The sequence below is a fragment of the Lepus europaeus genome, chromosome 23 (genome assembly GCF_033115175.1).
Source record: "Lepus europaeus isolate LE1 chromosome 23, mLepTim1.pri, whole genome shotgun sequence".
NCBI classification, from domain to species: domain Eukaryota; kingdom Metazoa; phylum Chordata; class Mammalia; order Lagomorpha; family Leporidae; genus Lepus; species Lepus europaeus.
Genome location: NC_084849.1, coordinates 15,849,071 through 15,868,708, shown reverse-complemented (window position 1 = coordinate 15,868,708; position 19,638 = coordinate 15,849,071). Strand labels below are relative to the sequence as shown.

The following is a 19,638-nucleotide window of genomic DNA, read 5'->3' as shown; positions in this document are numbered from 1 at the left end:
ACCATCTTCTACTGCTTTTCCAGGCACATTAACAGGGAACTAGATCGGAAGTGGAGCAGCTGAGACTCGAACTGTCATCCACATGGGATGCTGGCACTGCAGGTTGGTGGTTTAATCTGTTGTGCCACAGTACCAGCCCCATGTTTATTATCTTGTTACTTCAGCTGGCTTAAGCACGGCTTGGGAATCCCACAGTCCCCCATCATAAGGGGCTATGATTACAGTCATTTATAGATGAGGAATCTAAGGTCAAAGAGTCCCAAGCAGTGTCTTTACTGCTGTGCCAAATGCCTGTCCCTAACTCAAATTTCTTTTTCTTTTTTTTTTTTAAAAGATTTGTTTATTTATTTGAAAAGCAAAGTTACTGAGAGAGAGAGGGAGAGGGAGAGAGAGATCTTCCATCCACTGATTCAATCCCAAATGGCTGCATTGGCCCAAGCTGAGCCAGGCCGAAGACAGGAGCCTTTAGCTTCCTATGGGTCTCCCAGGTGGTTGCAGGGGCCCAAGTACTTGGACCATCTAATACAGCTTTCCCAGGTGTGTTAGCAGGAGGCTAGATTGGAAGTGGAGCAGCTGGATCTCTTTTAACTGGCACCCATATGGGATGTCAGTGTCACAGGTAATGGCTTTACCTGCTATGCCACAACGCCGATCCCCCTCAAATTTCTTAAAAAGCACAAACACATACAGGGCAGGATTGTGGAACAGCAGGTTAAGCCTCCACTTGGAATGGCCCCATCCCATATTGGCCTCTCGCCTGAACACTGCAGAGTGGCGGAGTGGTCCCTGCAAACACGGCAGGATCTGGCATCTGGAACTAGAGATAGGGATGGTTCACCTGTATAGTCATCTCAGTGTTTATACTGGGAGACGTTCTACACAGTTCAAAAATCTACCTTCCAAACCGCCTTTTGGTATGTACATATATGTACAGTAGGGACTTCCTAGGTGGCATTTCTGGGTGTTACAGCTGGGCGTTGCTGTGGCCATCTGTCCCAGCTCTGCTGGATTGGATTCCCAGAGCTGCAGAGCGTCTCCTGCGATGAAATCCAAATCAGGGATGAGGTGGCTCCTGTTCCCTCACCCCCATTAGTCCGATGCAGCCAGTCGGGAAGCCAGTCCAGCCAAGCCCAGCCAAACCAAGCAGGAGCCTTCTCTGCTGTGTGATCCCCAGGGCACTCCCTCCTCTATTCAGCTCCTTGGGCTTCTGTTTCCCCGTTTTTGAGACTGCAGGGACTTCAGTGTTCCCAGGAAGCTTAGTGTCTGCCTGGTTGGAGGCCCCAGCTCTGGGGTTCATGAGCACCCTGCAGACTGACTCCTGGGTCTTATTTAGTCTCCCCTGCACCTTGATGTCTCTACCTCTGAGCTCTGCCAGCCAGTCTGAGAGCCCAGAGGTTTCCCCAATATGCCTTTTGCTTCAGGAAAATCTGTTGTCTGTTTTCCCTCTTTTTTTTTTTTTTTTTCCTCTGTTGTGGTTTTCCAGCATGACTGCTTCCTCTCTGTCCCGGAAAAGGCAGATTTCCCAGTGCAGAGAGTCGCAAAGATCTGGGCTGCCAGACAAGTTATCTCACTGTCTTCAGGCTGGAGATGTCCATGCTTTACAGATCAGCTACTCAGTCCCACCAGGGCTTCAGGTCAGGTCAGGCCGGGCCTTCTGCCCAGAGCCAGCCTGGGAAGCTGGGGGACTGAGACGAGACTTGGAGCTTTGGGTATGGAGTGGGCCCTCCTGAGGCCACTCCTTATTTAGGAGGGGCCAGCTGTCTGTGGGGACAGCTGCCAAGGGCGCCAGCTTAAGTGAGCAGATGGCTTTCAAAACTTGTGAGGGTGGCAAGACCTAGGGCCGGATGGTGTGGGTGCTTCTAGGAAGCGAAAGCATCATTGAGAGTCCCCTGGGGGAGCTCTGGGGGAGGCTCGCCTGGCCCATCCTCCCTTCCTCCTCTTCTCTGAGCTCCTATCTGAGACAGCAATTCCATTGCTGCTGACCCTCAGATGGCCCTGAAGGGTGTCCAGTGTTCTGTGTACTTCCTAGCTTTTGGGGTGCACATTGGAACGTTTGTGAATAGAGTTAATGGTCATAAGGGCATCAACTTGATTCAGGGTTTTTTGTTTTTTTTTTTTTTTTTGACAGGCAGAGTTAGACAGTGAGAGACAGAGAGAAAGGTCTTCCTTCTGTTGGTTCACCCCCCCCAAATGGCTGCTATGGCTGGCATGCTGCGCCGATCCGAAGCCAGGAGCCAGGTGCTTCTCCTGGTCTCCCATGCGGGTGCAGGGCCCAAGCACTTGGGCCATCCTCCACTGCCTTCCCGGGCTACAGCAGAGAGCTGGACTGAAAGAGGAGCAACCAGGACAGAATCTGGTGCCCCAGCCGGGACTAGAACCCGGGGTGCTGGTGCTACAGGTGGAGAATTAGCCTAGTGAGCCGCGGCACTGGCCAATTCAGTTTTTTTTTTTTTTTTTTTTAAGATTTATTTATTTATCAATCAGAATTACAGAGGGGGAGAGTGAGAGAGATCGAGAGATCTTCCCTCTGCTGGCTCATTCCCCAAATGGCTGGATGGCTGGGGTTTGGGCCAGGCCAAAGCTAGAAGCCTCATCCAGGTCTCCCACTTCGATGCAGAGGCCTAAGCACTTGGCCCATCCTCTGCTGCTTTCCCAGGCACATTAGCAGGGAGCTGGATTGGAAGTGAAGCAGCTGGGACTGGAACCGGTGCCCATATGGAATGCTGGTGCTGCAGTTGGCGGCTTAACCCGCTGTGCCACAGCACTGGCACCTGATTCAGTTGATTTTCTCAAAGTAAAAGCAACTGCATTGGCCCTGTCCACTCTTTATAATGGGGAGCCAAGCACTGGTGATGCTCATTTCACAGCTGATTGCCTGCAAGTCAGGCACAGGCTGTGTTCCCTGGCAGACTGGGGCACTCTGTATCCTCCTGCTCGCAAACACGGGGCAAGCGGGAAGAGCATTTACAGAAGGAGCAGGACTGCCTGCTTGTGGTTCAGTAGAATAAGTGCCTGGTGAGATGGTGGCTGGCTGCTGAAGGAACATGTAGGCTGCCAGGGTTGGAGAGTCTAGGCCAGCCATCTCTGTCTGCTTTAGTTGGCTGGTTTGGTACATACAGTGGAGCCTCTTTCTCCTCATGGTTCCTGTCTCACCTCTCTCTATTCTTGTGGTTGCTGAGGAGCCACTGATTTGCCTGTGCCCTGAAGCAAAAAACCTAGGCCCTTCCCTCTTGTACAGATGAGGGGCCCCGCAGGGCGCTGTGGCTCAGCAGGTTAATGCCCTGGCCTGAAGGCGCCGATTCGGCTGCTTCGCTTTTGATCCAGCTCTCTGCTGTGGCCTAGGAAGGCAGTGAAGGATGGCCCAAGTCCTTGGGGGCCTGCAACCCACGTGGGAGACCTGGAGGAAGCTCCTGGCTCCTGGCTTCAGATCGGTGCAGCTCTGGCCATTGCAGCCAATTGGGGAGTGAACCACTGGATGGAAGACCTCTCTCTGCCTCTTATCTCTCTGTGTAACTCTGACTTTCAAATAAATAAATCTTTAAAAGAAAAAAAAAAAGAAGACTGTGTGTGGGCCAGTGCTGTGATCTGCAGTGCCAGCATCCCATATAGGTGCCAGTTCAAGTCCCAGCTGCTCTGCTTCCAATCCAGCTCCCTGCTAATGCCCCTGGGAAAGCAGAGGAGGATGGCCCAAGTTCTTGGACCCCCTGCATCCACGTGGGAGACCTGGATAAAGCTCTTGGCTCCTGGCTGCTGGCCTTAGACTGGCCCAGCTCCAGCTGTTGCAGCCTTTTAGGGAGTGAACCAGCAAATGGAAGATCTCTCTGTCTCAGCCTCTCTAACTCTGACTTTCAAATAACTAAATAAACCTTAAAAAAAAAAAAAAAAAAAACTGCACCAGTGAGGTCAGGGGTCAGTGCCTGGGCCAGCCCCTTCTCGCACCCTGATGCTCTGATGGGACCATCAACACTACAGAGTTGGCCCACTGGCTCTGTGGGTTCTGGATCCATGGATTCCACCAATTGCAGATTGTGCACCGCGCTGATCCGAAGCCAGGAGCCAGGTGCTTCTTTTGGTCTCCCATATGGGTGCAGGGCCCAAGCACTTGGGCCATCCTCCACTGCACTCCCGGGCCACAGCAGAGAGTTGGCCTGGAAGAGGGGCAACTGGGACAGAATCTGGCGCCCCAACCTGGACAAGAACCCGGTGTGCCGGTGCCGGAGGATTAGCCTATTGAGCTGCGGTGCCGGCCATATGTAGGTTCTATGCAGATACCATGCTCTCATATTTTGGTGTCCTCGGGGGTCCTGGCACCAGTCCCCTGTGGATAGCGAGGGATGACAGTGAACACAGCACAGGGGGAAGTTGCCTTTGTACAGCAGTAAGGTTGCAGGGGCATGCCAGCCCTCTGAATTCCGGAGCTCATCAGTGGTTCAGTGGCACCCCAGCGGCCTTCCTGTTTGGATTCCTCCAGCGGCTCTGGGGACTGGCACCATGGAAGCGAAGGGTGGTGACAGGTGGGGTAAGGGGCAGCTGCTGAAAGCAATTGTTGCTCTCCCTGTGGGATGTCCTGGGAAGAGCATGGGTGATTTTGCTGTCCATGTGGGGCACTCAGCCTGCCTGCGGGGTGTGATCACTGTGTGGTTATGGGCCTCTGAATCCTAACCTGTACCGTGGGGTCATGAGGCTGGACTCATAGCAGATGCCCCAGAAGGGTTATTTCACACTTCTCCTTACTCTACTCCCACCCTGAGCTTTCCTGGCCCTGCAGCCCTGACTCTAGTCCCTTTTTGGCTTTCTGCTGGGCTCAGGGCCCCTGTGGCAGGAGCAGAGGCTACGCTGGCCTGGCCTGTTCCTCTGGGAGCTTCTGTGGAGCCTGAGCCGTTGCTTCTATTGTCACGAACCTGGGTTCCCAGCCACAGAGCTCTGAGCTGTGATTTCCCGGCAAGCACAGGGAAGGGGGGAGCCGGGAGTCCTGCAGCTTCTCGCGTGCGCGCTCTGCCCTTGCTAGGCAGTGAATTGAGGCTTCTGGGCTCAGCTGATGTTCTCCAAGGAGGACTTGGAATGAACCCGAGGCACAGGGGGTGAGGTCAGTGGTTTGCTCAGCAAGAAGGCCGGAGACCTGTCACAGCTCCCAGGATCCCTGGCTGTGGTCCCTGGCTCTGGCTCCTCCCCTTCCCGTCCTCAAGGGAGGTGAAAATCAGTGATGCGGAGTTATTTACTGAGTGTGTCCTCTGTGTCAGAGTGGGAGGCCCACGTTTATTTTATCCCCAGCCTGCATGATGGCTTTCACATGTTTTCTCGACCATTCCTCACCATGTGCTCTGTGTAAACTGAAGCCCAGTGGGATCTAGCAGTTTGTCACTTGGGCGAGTGAGTGGTGGGCTTGAACCCATCTGCCTCTGTTGGGAGGCTCGTTCTTTTCACACCCGCACACTGCCATGCCAGGGGCTGCACAAAGAGCTGAGCGAGTGTCCCAGCCCCCAGTGCCACCCGAGCAGCCAAATCTGTGGTGTGGACAGGGGTGGCTTTATGTGTGGACAGTGGGGGCTTTGTGGTGCTGCTTAAAATCGCCCACCAGAGTCCCCAAGTGCCTGTGGGAAAAGTCTCTTTGAATCTTTTTATCTCACCATTCACTTGGATCTCGCGTTTGACTCCATTACATAGCTTTGCTTGTTTTGATTTAAGGCACTGATGTTAAGTTTCTTGCTCTTCAGTAAATGTGGTCCTCAGGAGGTGTTTGGGGTTTATCCCCAGGTGGCTTCCTGAACCCTGGCTCCATCTGTCCCCTGGGGGTAAGGCCATTATCCCCCCCCCCACCACCAAGATGATGGCACATTCCGTGCTGTGAGTGCTGTGAATGGCTCGCAGCTGGAGGAAGGAGGGGAAGGGGTTCCATTTGACTGGAGAGGCGGGGTACAGAGAGGGACCGAGGAGGAGGTAAAGTCTGGTTTGGGGCCATATTCTGAGAGTCTGAAGACCAAAGTGCCACCCTTAGGCTGGTAGGCAGAGAGAAGCCGTTGAGGGTAATACCATGACTCTGCCCCAGCTCGGCTGTCACTCATCTAGGTCCTCCATGAGAGGTCTGCAGGGGACTGTGGGAAGTCCCTCCCATAGAGAGCCTGAAGTCCAGTGGGAGTGGTGCACACAAGCTGAGGGTGTCGCTGAGAAGGGTTAGCTTGTGACAGCGCAGAGCAAACGGCTGTGAGTCCAAGAAGCGACTGAGCTCTGGATGCCAGTTGGCACTGTTGTTTGCGTGTGGTGAGAAGACAGGCGTATGAGGATGGGGAGAGTCCCCGAGAAGGAGGAACTGATGCGGCTTGGTGACCTGTTAACATGTGGGAGCTGGGAGAGGGCCGAGCTGCTGTAGGTACTGGCGGAAGCAGAATGGGGAAGCCGGGCAGGCGAGAGCTGATTAGGGAAATGGCCCCAGCTGCCTGAGAAAAGGGGAAGTGCGGGCCCCTCCTGTGGGCCTCTGGGGCTGGACGGTGTTCATTCGGATTGGATAACTAGTGCCCTGGAACCCCTAGACAGCGTGCAAAAGCTGCGGCTCACCCCAGGACCAGGCAAACTTTTGAACTTTTGGTTCGGGTCTCTATGGGACAGATGACTCACTCTGAGCCCCTCCTAACCTCTGTTGGTGATTAGCGGGGTGAGAGGCCAGGAGCCGCCCTGCTCTGTAACAGATCCACTTGCCTGGAAGAGCCGAGATTGCAGCAATGGATTGGCTTGGAGTGGAGTGGATTTGGAAAGCTGAGGAAGGGCATTTCCAGCACATGAGTCTCCTGGGTTCTGGGCTGTCTTTGTACGTGAATCTGTGTTTTCTGTGGGATGGGCCTGGAGTGGGGCCCTAAACTTGACCATAAAAGGTCCAGAGTCCCTGGGGGATGAAATCTGATGAGTGAAATGTGTTCTTGGGGCCGGCAGCATGAGCGAAGGCACCACCTCTCTCACCTGCTACTGCATGGCTTCTTAGAGCCTGACGGGGTGGAGTGGGGGTGTTGGGGTTGGGAAGGTGGGGGAGCCGCAGCAGCCAGAGGCCAGTGGGCCCAGCCTGAGTGCTGAGTGCATAGTGCAGATGGGGCCTAGCACAGTTGGGCTTTTGCCTGGAGCTCAGGGTGACCTCCGGAATTGCCTTTCAGCTTTTATTCTCTCCGATCTCCAGTTACCTGTGCTCTGTGACCTTGGGCAAAAGCCAGATACCCAACACGGTGGAAAGTGAACCTGTCTACACACTCTCGTTGTGTGGATCTCTGCAAGGAAGGACTCCCCGACAAACAGGAAACAGGCTCCTGTGGCTGGCAGGAAGCCCGGGAAGACCCGCCCTATCCAAAGGACCACCTCCTCCCCTCCACGGGCAGATTAGGAAACTCTGGGCCCTTCCCTCCTGGCGTTCTGTGTGTGCCCCCAGCTCACACTTCCTTTAGGGCTGGGAGAGTAAAATGGCAGTTCCTGTTGGGCGAGGCATGAGTCAGCGGAAGGAGAATTGGTGGCTGAGTGTTCATCCCCTCCAGGCATGGCTGTTAAATATTTAAATGACACTATGGTATTGATCATTTGGCATCCATCCCTTTGGGGAGCACAGTTCCTGTCTGGGATTCGGATAATAGTAGTGTCTTGGATTTAGACAAACTCCCCAAGAACTCAGAGGGCTGTATAACTCTGCCCCGCGGTTGTCTCATTTTCTCCTTGGAGCTCACTGTCAGGAATGGGGACAATTTGAGTTTTGCCCATTTTACTGATGGAAAAGACATTCAGAGAGGTTACGCGTTCCCTTCATTGATGGCACCTAGCTTACCAGGCCTGGAATCTCGGCATCTGGACTCCTGCTCACACGGGCCGTTTGCTCTGCCCGCTTAGTCCTCCCCTGCCTTCTTCCATAGCCCTTCTGCCACCACTTTTCATTCTAACTGCTGAGGACATGGCCTGGAGCAAGGCCCCTGTCCTCTGAGCTGAGGAGACAGTCGACCAGAACCCGGATTGGCAGGGAGGGCCTGTAGGAGACTGAGTTCCTAGCCAGTGTCCAGGTCCCTGGGCTGGGTGGGGGCAGGGCAGGGCAGGCCTGATTGTGGATTGGCTCTTACTGGCCAGGATCTTCCTTTCCTCTGAGGACAAGGACTGTTATCAGGATAAATATACCCAGCTCCCCATTCCTGGGGAGTTACTCACCGAGGAAAAGCACCCCGCTGCGGATTAGGTTACCTCTGCTCTAACTGCTCATGTGCTGCAGCCTGGGGGAGGGGATAGGGACCTGGAGCCCTGGGAAGGGGAGACCCGCTGTCTCAGTGCTCCCCTTCCTAATCGGGAAGCGTCTCACCGAAGGGGCTGAGATGAGACCGTCGCTGAGCGGGTGCTGATGTTTATATAGCTCCTCCTTTAGGAAGGGCTGAGCCCTGCTCTCCACTTGCATCTCTGAGCCTACCAGCCTGTTTGACACTCTGGGCCACCAAGGCTGCTCAGGTTGCCAGCAGGGACCTGAAACCTCTGTGCCCAAGAGGATTAGATTGGCCACCAGGCCAGGCTTCTCTGGACCCTCTTGGTTCAGGGGCTGGTGGAGCTGGTGTTTTCCCTGGGGTACGTGTGCTAAATGGCAGACAGGGACAGCTGCCCCTGTGGCAGCACCCTGTTGCCTGTGCCAGAGCCTCCAGGGCTGTGATCACAGCTTCTTCCTCGTGCCTGGCAGTTCCTAGGGAAGCCGGCCAGCCCTGGCCTGGGGCGAGCAGAGCTGAGTGAAGGTGGCGTGCCGCGGGAAGGGGGAGAGCTGCCTTGCACAGAGCTTGCGCTTGCTGTGGGCCTCTTCTCAGCTAGGCCGCAGAATACCAGGCAGGTCCAGGTGGAGTTTTCCTGGGCCCCAGGGCATGGTGGCGAGGGGCCTAGGCAGGGGGAGTCTGTGGGCTCTGGGGAGGGACAAGAAAGCTGCCTCAGTGACCTCCTTCGTCCCACCTGTGGATCTGGCAGTGAAGTCCTGGTGGGGAAGTTTCTCCCACCAGCTTTGTTTTTGCCAGAATGGTGCCCCTTCTGCCAGTTGGGGGCGAGGCTGCAGCCTCCTTTGCCCTGGGGTAGGATGGAGTGGGAGGCGTTTTCTCTGGAAGGGAGCACCTGACTGCTTTGCAGCTCCAGTTTACTGGCCAGACAGGCGCTCTGTTCCACCTTGCTCCGGAAGCACTTTGTATCTGTTCATCATTTAATCCTAATCCTCTGAATAAAATGGTGGGATTCCCAATGGGCAACAAGGAAACTGAGGCAGGAGAGAAGTGAAGCAGTTCTGAGTCTGTGCAAGTCAGAATCCCCCATGCAAGTAGTAGCAGCCAGAGTCTGCGGAGCCTGGGATGAGAGACTGGAGCGGCCTGGATCCTCCGCTCACACATGCACACTTGCACCGCCCTGGATGGACCTTTATCTCATGGCTCTTGGCGCCCGTCCAGCTGCAGCCTCTGGTCTTGACAGTCCTTATCACTTAGTGAGACGTGGCCAGGTTTGTGAAGGAGCCTTGAGTTGTTTCTCCACTGTACGTGGGGGTGGGGTGGGGGTGGAAGGATTCGGTTAATTTTCTTTTTTTTTTTTTTTGACAGGCAGAGTGGATAGTGAGAGAGAGAGAGACAGAGAGAAAGGTCTTCCTTTTTGCTGTTGGTTCACCCTCCAATGGCCGCCACAGCCGGCGCATCGTGCTGATCCGAAGCCAGGAGCCTGCTTCTCCTGGTCTCCCATGCGGGTGCAGGGCCCAAGGACTTGGGCCATCCTCCACTGCCTTCCCGGGCCATAGCAGAGAGCTGGCCTGGAAGAGGGGCAACCGGGATAGAATCCGGCACCCCAACCGGGACTAGAACCTGGTGTGCCAGTGCCGCAAGGTGGAGGATTAGCCTGTTAAGCCACGGTGCCGGCCGGTTAATTTTCTTTAACTCATTGTTGATTGCCACGTGTCAGCCTGGCTTGCCAGGGTGTGGCCTGGGGAACAAACTCCCCCTCCCCTATGCCTGTGGGCTGGGAACCTGAGGTGTTCAGCTGCCACCTGTGCTCTGGAATGCAGATGGGCTGGCCCCTCAGGCCCCACCTTCTTGGATGGCAGACTTAAGGATTATTCTAGTTTAATAGCTGGGGCCCAGGGAAGGATCTCACCCTCCTGGTCCAGCCCCCACGTACTGTGGCTGCCCAGCCACCTGCATTGGGGTTTCTTCCCAACCTAAAGTCACTGCTGCCTGAGCTCTTGCAGCTGCAGGGTTGAGACAGGGGCACCCAGAGGAGCTTTGTTTGCAGAGAGGGTACTGAATGGGAGGATGTGCATTGGTTGGGGTCTCCAGGGCCCTGTGAGCTGCTTGTGTCATATCTCCAAATGACAGTTCAGGCACAGACCCAGGGTCCTGGCACCCACGCCACCTCACGCTCTTTCTAAGTAGCCTGCTCCATCCTTCCAGCTCAGCCAGGTTCTCTAGGAATTGAAACTACTGCACAGGGGCTGGGGGCTCCCAGGTCTTCCCCAGCTCTCTGGAAAATTGCTGACTTGAGGTTGCCTGTGGTTTCTCCTCAGTGGCAGGCGGCTGTCGGGTCAATGGTGCCCTCTAGTGGGCAGCGGCAGGCAGTCTGCACCTCTGCACCCCTTCCTTGCCAGGGCCTACCCCTGTGGCCTTTGTCCCTGGCTTGCTGGGGACTTGGCCTCAGCCTCTAGACAGCCACCCCCCCCCCCCCATGTAGCATGGGCTCTCCCAGGTGCTCTTGCTGTCCCTATCTAAATGCCTGGGCCTGGGTCAGCTAGCCCAGAAGGGCACCAAGTCTGTGGAGTGCAGAAAGGGGATGGGAGGCCCAGGGAGAGCTTCCTCCCATAGGGTGACTTGGGTCTGAGGGTGGAGCCAGAACCTTAACGGAGTGACGTGATGGAAGTTTGAGGGCTTCCTTTGCTTGAATGAGGGCTCACTCCTGGATTCTTCCAGGCTGAGTATCTGGAATCTGACCTCCCGGCAGGTGGGAACAGAGGATTGTTCCTGGTCTGCAGGGTACAAGTGAATACATTTTTCTCTGAAGAGGGGCACCTTCCTTGGGGGGTACGACAGAGGGGATCTCTGCTCCTGGGGTATTTTGAGCAAGGTGAAAGGCCATTGCTGTATCTGAAAACCAGGGGAACCAGATGGAATGGAGCCCTCCCTGCTCGTGGACTCCTTTGTATAACCCTGGGCTGGGTGTACTTGGCCAGGGGAGGAGTTTGTCAACTCGCAGGGAGACTTTGGCCCTTAACCATTCTGCAGCCTGTGGGGAAACAGCAGGCGTTTACAGCCCTAGGAGTCTGGAGTAGAGCTCGGAGTCTGCTCCTGGGCTGCCTCCCACGTTCCTGGCTCTCTTCCTTGAGGAGTTTGGGAGAGGTGTTTCGGGGGATAGTGTCACCAAAACATGTCCCAGTCACCAGGCGAGGATGAAGGAGGGTAGGGAGACACTGTAGCTTCTGTAGGTGTTTGTTGGGGTTTTTCTCTCTCTGACAACAGTTTGGGGAAAACTGGGGGAAAGTAGTGTGTCTTATCCCTACCAGCTACACATGCTATACTTGTTACTTTATTGCTTTACTTTTCTCCTCAAGGTTGTCCTTTTCATGTTTAGCCTAGATTCCACCCAGAAAGATTTAGGAGGAAAACTCAGGCTTTGTATCCTACCCTCTCCTCTTTGGAGGAAGATCTTTTTCTGGATTTCTTTTTTTGTTTGTTTGTTTTTAGGATCTATTTATTTATTTCTTTGAAAGAGTTACAGAGGAGAGGAGAGGCAGAGGCAGAGAGAGAGCAAGCAAGAGTGTGAGAGCGAGTGATATATTCTTCCATCTGCTGTTTCACTCCCTAAGTGGCTGCAATAGTCATGCCTCGGCCAGGCTGAAGCCAGGAGCTTCTTCCAGGTCTCCCACATGGGTGCAGGGACCCAAGGATCTGGGCCATGTTCCACTGCTTTCCCAGGCACGTTAGTAAGGAGCCGGATAGGAAATGGAGCAGCTGGGATGCTGGCGTAGCTGGTGGCAGCTTTTACCTGCTATGCCACAATACTAGCCCCAGTAAATTAAAAGTTAAAAAACAAATTGCAGTCATAAAATAGAATCCAGTCTGTCAGCCAATCAGCCAAACTTGGACTGTCACATGGGTGAGGGCGGAGGTTGTCTGGTGGAGTGGGCAGGGAAGGTTAACCATTTGTCTCACTGAATATTTGTAGCCAGAGAGGCCTGAGCTCAGAGCCCAGCTTTGTTACTGCGGCTGGCCTTGGCTGTGGGGAAGGACTCTGAACCTGAGTGTACTGTCTGTCTAGTGTTCTAAGGAGGCATGCAGTAGTGCAGGGAAGCTCCCAGTACCTGGTAGGCATTCGGGCTTGGCTGCTGCTCCTGCCATCCCTTCTAGAATTGCGCTAGTTGCCTGCTTTGGGGGGCATTTCCTGTGGTTTTTCCCAGCTAGCTCTACCCAGAGTGGAGAAGGGGGCACCTCGCCCCTGCTGGGCTGGGCCCAGAGGAAAAGGGGAAGCTGTGCAAAGCCAAGCAGCAGGTGTGGCACTAGAAGGGCCACTGGGATTGGCTGTGGACACTGGTTCCTTTTCCGCCGTTACCTAGACACATATCAACTCCCTCTGGTTCCTGTTTGCTGGAGGCAGGAAGCCAGACCTCCGCCACAGGACCTGGAGCGGGAGGGTGCTGCAGGAAGCGACCTTCCTCGGAAGTCAGGAACTTCCTTGGAAGTCAGATCGGGATCTTGGGCTCCAGAGATCAGAACAGGCTTTCCCTCTGACCATCTGACCAGGAGCCTGGGGTAGGTGTGGAGACCTGGCGGGAGGGCTCAGGGCAGGCAGCTGGGAGAAGGTCTGGCCCCATGAATGGAGGCCTGGGTGGGGGCTTTGCTTCCCTCTTCCCTCCAGGGAGTGAGGGTGTGGGCCATGAGGAAGGATCTGACCAGCAGCTTTAAGGCTTAGACTTCCAACATTCAGGAAGTTGAACTTTTAAAATACAGGATCACCTTTGGGACACAATAGCCTCTTGCAGCCTGGGTTTTGGGGGTTTGGGGCTTTTAAGGAGACCGAAGTCCTGCCACTCACTGGTTTTGCTACCTGGGGCAAGTCCCCTTCCTCTCCAAGCCCACCTCCTCTTCTCTAAAGGGTGGGTCACAGTTCCAACCTCATGGGGTGTTAGGATTCACTGAGACCACGTATGCAACATGCTTCGTATGATGCCTTGAATGGTACTAAACATAGCCATCCTCTTTGGATGATTATTATCCCAAAGGCCAGGACATCGTGGGGAGCTGAGAGTGAGCAAGTTTGGGGGCATGGCAGGAATGAGGGCGTGGCATCTGGGGCCAGGCTGTCAGCACTATAGTTCTGTTGAGGGTCCCAGGAAGGGAGGGGTGAGGGGTCAGTGGTTCCCCCCAGGCCTTCTGGCTGTACCCATCTAGGGAAACTCCGGGCCCCTACTTGCTGCTGGCTGCCTGGGTAATGGAAGCTTGCACTTGAGGGCCAGTTCCATTCCCTTGCTGCTGTTAAAAGCAGAATCGGAGCCTACGAGCCTGTGGGGCCGGGCTGCTTGCCAGGCTGCAGCAGAAACAGTGAGCAGAGCAGTCTTGCCCCGGCCACTATGCCAGCCTTATTCCAGCCCCTCCCTCCCACACACCTCACTCCATAGCCTGCAACCTAGGAAGGAGCCCGCAGCCTCGGGCTGTGCTCCTACCTGCTCAGGATGGCAGGTCCCACCCCAGGTGTTCCCTCCGGTCCCAGGGCTGAGAAAGTGTAAATTCTTGGAAGCTAAGTGAGGGCCTGGCACTGCCCGTCCCCTCCCCATGACGTGGGGCCCCTCCCTCCCACTCTCTCCTCCGTGCCCTGAGGAGTCAGAGTTCCAGGCAGGCATTTCTCACTCACGCCAGCCAGCTGCACAGCCGTGTCAGGAGGGAGCACGGGGCCAGGCGCCTGCCACCCGGAGGTAGGCAAGTTCCAAGGGGCAGTGCAGAGGTAAAGCCTCCAAACGCCTCCTGTCTTGGGCTGCACAGAAGAGGTCAGCTTTGGGAGCCATTCTTGTCCGGGCTGGGCTGGGCTGGCAGCTTCCTGTCCTGAGGCCGGTCATTTCTCTCCTGGGTGGGGCAGGTGCTCAGGAGACATTAACTCCTGTGGCGCGGGCAGGCGGGGCACTGCCAGCAGAGTTCCCAGGATCCTCAGCTCTTACCTGCTTCCTGTGCCTTTTCTGCAGACGCCCTGCTAGCAGACCTGGAGTCCACCACCTCCCACATCTCCAAACGGCCTGTGTTCCTGTCCGAGGAGCCCCCTTACTCCTACCCAACTGGAAACCATACCTACCAGGAGATTGCTGTGCCGCCCCCTGTCCCCCCACCCCCGTCCAGCGAGGCCCTCAATGGCGCAGTCCTTGACCCCTTAGACCAGTGGCAGCCCAGCGGCTCCCGATTCATCCACCAGCAGGTAAGGTGGGGCCAGGGGCCAGGAAGCCTCCTGGGGTCTGGGGGCAACAGGAGTTTGTTTGGCAAGGGTGCGGGGAGCCCGTGGAGGAGTAGGATCAGCACCAGGCTGTCGCCAACCAGATGCTGCTCTTCCCACCCACCACGTGAAGGGGGCAGTGACCAAGTATTAATCACCAGTATCCCAGTCAGACTGTGGAAATTCCCTGGTGAGACTGCTGAGAGCAGGAGCTTCCTGGGAGTGACTCGGGCTGCTCCTGTCCCCTCTGAGCACTCTTGTTCCTGCAGCCGCCATCCCCATCGCCCGTGTACGGCTCCAGTGCCAAAACTTCTGGTGCCTCCAACCCCCAGGACGGCGTTGGTTCCCCGTGTTCCCGAGTAGGTGAAGAGGAACACGTCTACAGGTACAGCCTCAGCCCCTCCCCAGCATCTCCCCTCCGGCTCTGGAATTCAGGTCCCTGGCCAGTGCTGGCCTCCCAGGGTTTTGCTCCAGGGCATTGGTTAAACCTGCAGATGGCCTTGAGGCTCCTGGCCAGCTCATCCGCCTGTTGCGTGGCCTGTCTACCTTGTCACTGCCATCTCTGTGTCCTGCCCAGGCAGGAACTGGAGCAGTGGAGGAACTGGAGCAAGACTTCCTTCCTCCTCTCTTCTTACCACATCCCTTCCCTATCCTCTGTCCTCTTGGTGGGGGAGACTTTACTTCCTCCCTTACTCTCCTTGAGAATTTGGGGACCTTCAAGCCAGTGCGAGGCCACGGTGTATCTGTCACTGTCTTGTCTTTGCTTCCCAAAGCTTCCCCAACAAGCAGAAGTCGGCTGAGCCTTCACCCACTGTGATGAGCTCCTCCTTGGGCAGCAACCTTTCTGAACTTGACCGCTTGCTGCTGGAACTGAACGCTGTGCAGCATAACCCCCCAGGCTTTCCTGCAGGTAGGACTGGGGCCCCAGGGCAGGGGTCTGTCAGACCCTACAGCCCACCTGTTAGCTTCTGTATCCCCAGAGGGCTCTGGGACTAAGTGGTCTTTTTCTTTCTCTCTCCCCAAGATGAGACCAACTCCAGCCCTCCATTGCCCGGGGCCCTGAGTCCCCACTATGGCATCCCGGAGAACAACAGCCCTCTGGGGGGCAAAGCCGGGCCGATGACAAAGGAAAAACCTAAACGGAATGGGAGCCGGGGCCTGGAGGATGTGAGGCCCAGTGTGGAGAGCCTCTTGGACGAACTGGAGAGCTCCGTGCCCAGCCCCGTGTGAGTGTTCGTGGGGCTCTGCCCAGCCTGGAGAGGGTCTTGCCTTGACAGTCCATGGCCTCCAGTGTCCGTCATCTTAGCCCTGCTGTCACCCATTCCTGCGAGTGCCTGTCTTTTAGTATAGAAGTATATAGTGTAGTGTGGTATAGACCCACACAGACACCATCCCTGCCTTCAGCCAGCCACTATCAGTTGGAAACAGACAGACCTGGGTGCCGATAACTCAGTGGTGGTTAGCACAGCCTTGGGAGCCATGTAATGGTGTTCAAATCTTGACTCTGCCAGACTCTAAAGTCTTAGTTATGGGATCTGGGGATATGGGATAATGGGGATAAGACCATCTTCCCAGTAGGGGTGAGACCACATCACATGGAAAGAGCTTGGTTTCTGGCTCATGGCACCCGGTGCACACGGCGGTGCTTAGTGAAGGCCAGCTCTTACTGGAGCTGTTGTGTTGCTGTAACAGTCTCACACCTGCACACAGCGTGGAAGAGGACACACATAGGATGCTTGGGCTATTTGACAGGTGAGCTCTCACCTGGGCCGGGAGGCCGGAGGAGGATTCCTAGGAAAGGGGCCATTGAAACCTCTCTCCTTTCTCCCAAGTCAGCTCTTCTTGGGGTGCTGGCCCCTTGGCTTACAGCCCCTTCCCAGTGATGATCTCCAGGGAAGATTGGGCAGCGTGGGCTTCCCCAGGGTTGGAGGCAGCAGGACCCCCGTGCCAGAGCGCAGGTGTTGGGCTGAGCTCCTGTGAAGCCTGTGGCTGGGCTCGGCCCCTCACTGATGCCATGCCTGCCCTGCAGCCCTGCCATCACTGTGAACCAGGGGGAGATGAGCAGCCCGCAGCGAGTCACGTCCAGCCAGCAGCAGACACGCATCTCGGCCTCCTCTGCCACCAGGGAGCTGGACGAGCTGATGGCCTCCTTGTCGGATTTTAAGGTGCCAAGTGGACCCCTCCATCTTCCTGCCCTAAACTGCCCTCCCCCCAGTCTTCTCCCTTACCTCAGGATGAGAGTGCCTCAGTGTTCAGGTGCCGTGTCCCTGAGCCGGGGACCCTGCAATGCCCTGGCCTTGCCAGGGTTCTAGGATGCAGGGGAGGGAGGCCAGGCCAGTCTGTGTGAGGGGGTGGAGTGGCTGTGAGTGGCTGTGGCCGACAGTGAAGGCAGAGAAGCGCTCAGCTGGGACATTCCTTCCTCCCTAGGCACTCGCAGCCACCCAGGTCCAGGGGATCAGGAGGCTGGGATTCTGGACAAAGGGCCCTGTTGTTGGTGGCTGCTTGGTGGGGGAGGGCGTGCTCTGCTAGGCCATGGGAGCCCGTGTCTGAGAGGTCACTGGCCCTGGAGTCCCTTCACCTCCCACGCTGGCCGTCTTCAACACATCTTTCTTTCTGCCTCTGGCCTCCCTCCCTAGATCGCCTCTAGCCTTTCTCTCTTCCTCAGCATTCCCACAGGCGCACTGTGTGGGAAACCTAGCCGGTCAGGCCACTCGCTGGGCCAGCCCTGCCTGAGGTGCCCCTTCCCCCCGCCTTGCGGGCCTCTCTGGGCCTGCCAGGCTGTGATGTTTTATTTAGAGCATGTGGAGCCTTGGTGGGGATTGATTTTGACAGGCCTCTCCTGCAGTTGCTGACTCTACCCTTCCACGTGGTCAGCTGGAGACTCTGAGGCACGACCTGGGGAACATGAGAAAGGGAGCAGCAGCGGTGCTTTCTCAGCCCTGATGCCTCCCTTCGGCTTGGGGTTCACGGTGGGCGGGGCAGTGTGGCTGGGAGTAGGAGGTGGAGTCTGGGCTCACGACCTTAGTGCTGGGGCTCCAGCTCTAAGCCAGTGCTCTGGGCAGCCACAATCAGAAGCAAGTAAACTGGATTTAGGCATTGGCCTAGGGCTGTAAAGGCTATAGCTGCTTTCTGGATTATTTATTTATTTATTTTTAAGATTCATTTATTTGAAAAACAGTGACAAAGGGATAGACAGAAATCTCCCATCCACTAGTTCATTCCCCAAATGGCTGCAATGGCTGGGGTAGCTGGGGGCCCAGAACTCCATCCAGTTCTCCCACGTGGGTTGCAGAGGCCCAAGTACTTGGACCATCTTCTTCTGCTTTCCTTGCCTCATTAGGAGGGAGCTGGGTAGGAAGTGGAGCAGCCGGAACTTGAGCTGGCACTCTGCTGTGGGATGCCAGGTCACAAGCAGCGGCTGGACCCACTGCCACAATGCTGCCCCCTGCCATTGCTGCTTCTCAGATAGTCTGTGGCCTCATGGTGAACAGAAGCTGTGTTGCTGCTGGCCATGACCTTAGAGCAGGGACGGGGGCCATAGGAAAGCTGGGATTTCCTGGAGGGACACTGCTGAGAATTGAGCCATGGTCTGAGGAGGGCTGAGCCACCAGGGGCTGACCTCCCTGGTCGTCTGTTACACTCTTGTCCACCTCACCTTGGCCTCTTCTCCCTTACCTACTGAGAGCGCCCGCAAGTGTGGCTTAGTGGCTGCTTTCTGTTACTTGGGTTTCATGAGGCCCATGGATGGGAAGCCCAGAAAGGCCTCTTTTGGGGTCTGGATGTTCTTCAAGGGTCAGTCCCCAGGCTTCAGCTTTGCAGCCACCTGGGTCAGTGTAAATGGTGGCTCTCAGAGCCTAAGGCCGAGCCCGCCCCTTGCTGGGAACATCCTGCCTCACTTCTCCCCCTTTCTCTCTCCTCTCCCCTCTGCCTTTGTCTTCCTCCTCCTGCAGACCAGCTCCTCCACTGTGGCCCTGAGCTCCCTGGGGCCCAGCTCAGCTCCGTCCTCACACCACACCCTTCCCCCTACTCCTTCTCCTCCTCCGGTGCCATCTGCTGCCAGATCCTCCTTCCCAGGCCAGGGCCACACCCAGGAGGTCCTCTGCACTGAGCAACACGGTCGGGGCCACCTGCCTCCTGGGGCTCCCAGCTGGCTTGATTTGGCTGGCCTTGGGGTAACTCCTGATTCCCCCAACTCAAGGTCTCCCTCTGCAGAGGGATCTCTGGGGCCATTTGGTGCTGAGAACCAAGTTCAAGTCAGGAGGGACCTGTTGAAACCCACACATGAGCTCTGTGTGGCTCTGCCCTGCCACACTCCACCCACTGCTAGGAGTACAGGTTCCCTGGAGTCTGGAGACCCCCAGGGGCCACTGGTTAACCCTGTATGTCCAGAGAAGGCCACGGATGCCACTTGGGCGTGGCCATGGGCTTTGGAGATGTCCAGGCCCAAGACCACCCGCGGAGCTGCTTGCAGCTTCCAGGCAGTGACTGAGCCAGCCGTTGTGGCCGTGGACCGACAGGCCGTCTTCCCAGACACCTGGAGTCTCACAGAGGAGTGTGGCCAACAGAAGCAGAGGGTGAGGACACAACCCAGGGGGCTGGGGAGCAGCTGCCCTCCCCCGGTTGACGAGGAGCAGTTGGGTGGCAAGGTGCCCAAGTGGGTAAGCCTGGTTGGGCCATCCCAGGAACCAGAGACCCCAAGGATCCCAAAGGGCACCACTGGAGAGACTGCTGAGGCCAGCAAGGATCAATCGGAGCTTCCACACGCCACGGTCCTGGGCACACCCAGCGCCACGGAGAGGATTTCCACCTCTGGCCAGGCAGGCGCCAGCTCGCACAGCTGCTAGGCATGGCCCCATGTGGGTTGAGTGCAGGCCACTCCTTGCTAACTGCATGCAGCCTCTCACTCCGCCCGTGTCTGCTTGGGCAGAAATGCTCCGATAACCATGGCCTGCAACCCTGATGCCCAGCACTTGGCAGTGGGTCCTCTGGGGCCCGCAGAGCTTCCTGGACCCTAGCGTTCTCTCTGTGACCACCCACCTCCTGCTTCGTGAAGACTTTTCCCTCGAGATGAGCTGCCTAGCACAGTCTAATGTGTGAGAAATGAATGGTTCAAAGCATGGATTTTGGAACCAGATACAAGCCACACCTCCAACACTTGCTACCTGTGTGATCTTGGGGAACCCTCCCACCCCAGCCTCAGTTTTCCCATCTTTA

The 19,638-nt window shown here is 56.3% G+C and overlaps 1 protein-coding gene across 4 annotated transcripts in view; it reads left to right on the top strand.

Annotated features, from left to right (window-relative positions):
* PXN (paxillin) overlaps positions 1-19,638 on the top strand; it is a 51,395-nt gene that overhangs the window by 25,104 nt on the left and 6,653 nt on the right. The window contains exons 2-7 of one of the 4 annotated variants that reach the window (XM_062182806.1): positions 14,183-14,409; positions 14,694-14,809; positions 15,198-15,334; positions 15,449-15,650; positions 16,454-16,589; positions 18,375-19,241. In XM_062182806.1, coding sequence (XP_062038790.1) covers positions 14,183-14,409; positions 14,694-14,809; positions 15,198-15,334; positions 15,449-15,650; positions 16,454-16,589; positions 18,375-19,241 — 1,685 coding nt within the window. The other 3 variants (XM_062182803.1, XM_062182805.1, XM_062182804.1) reach the window with 3 other exon arrangements.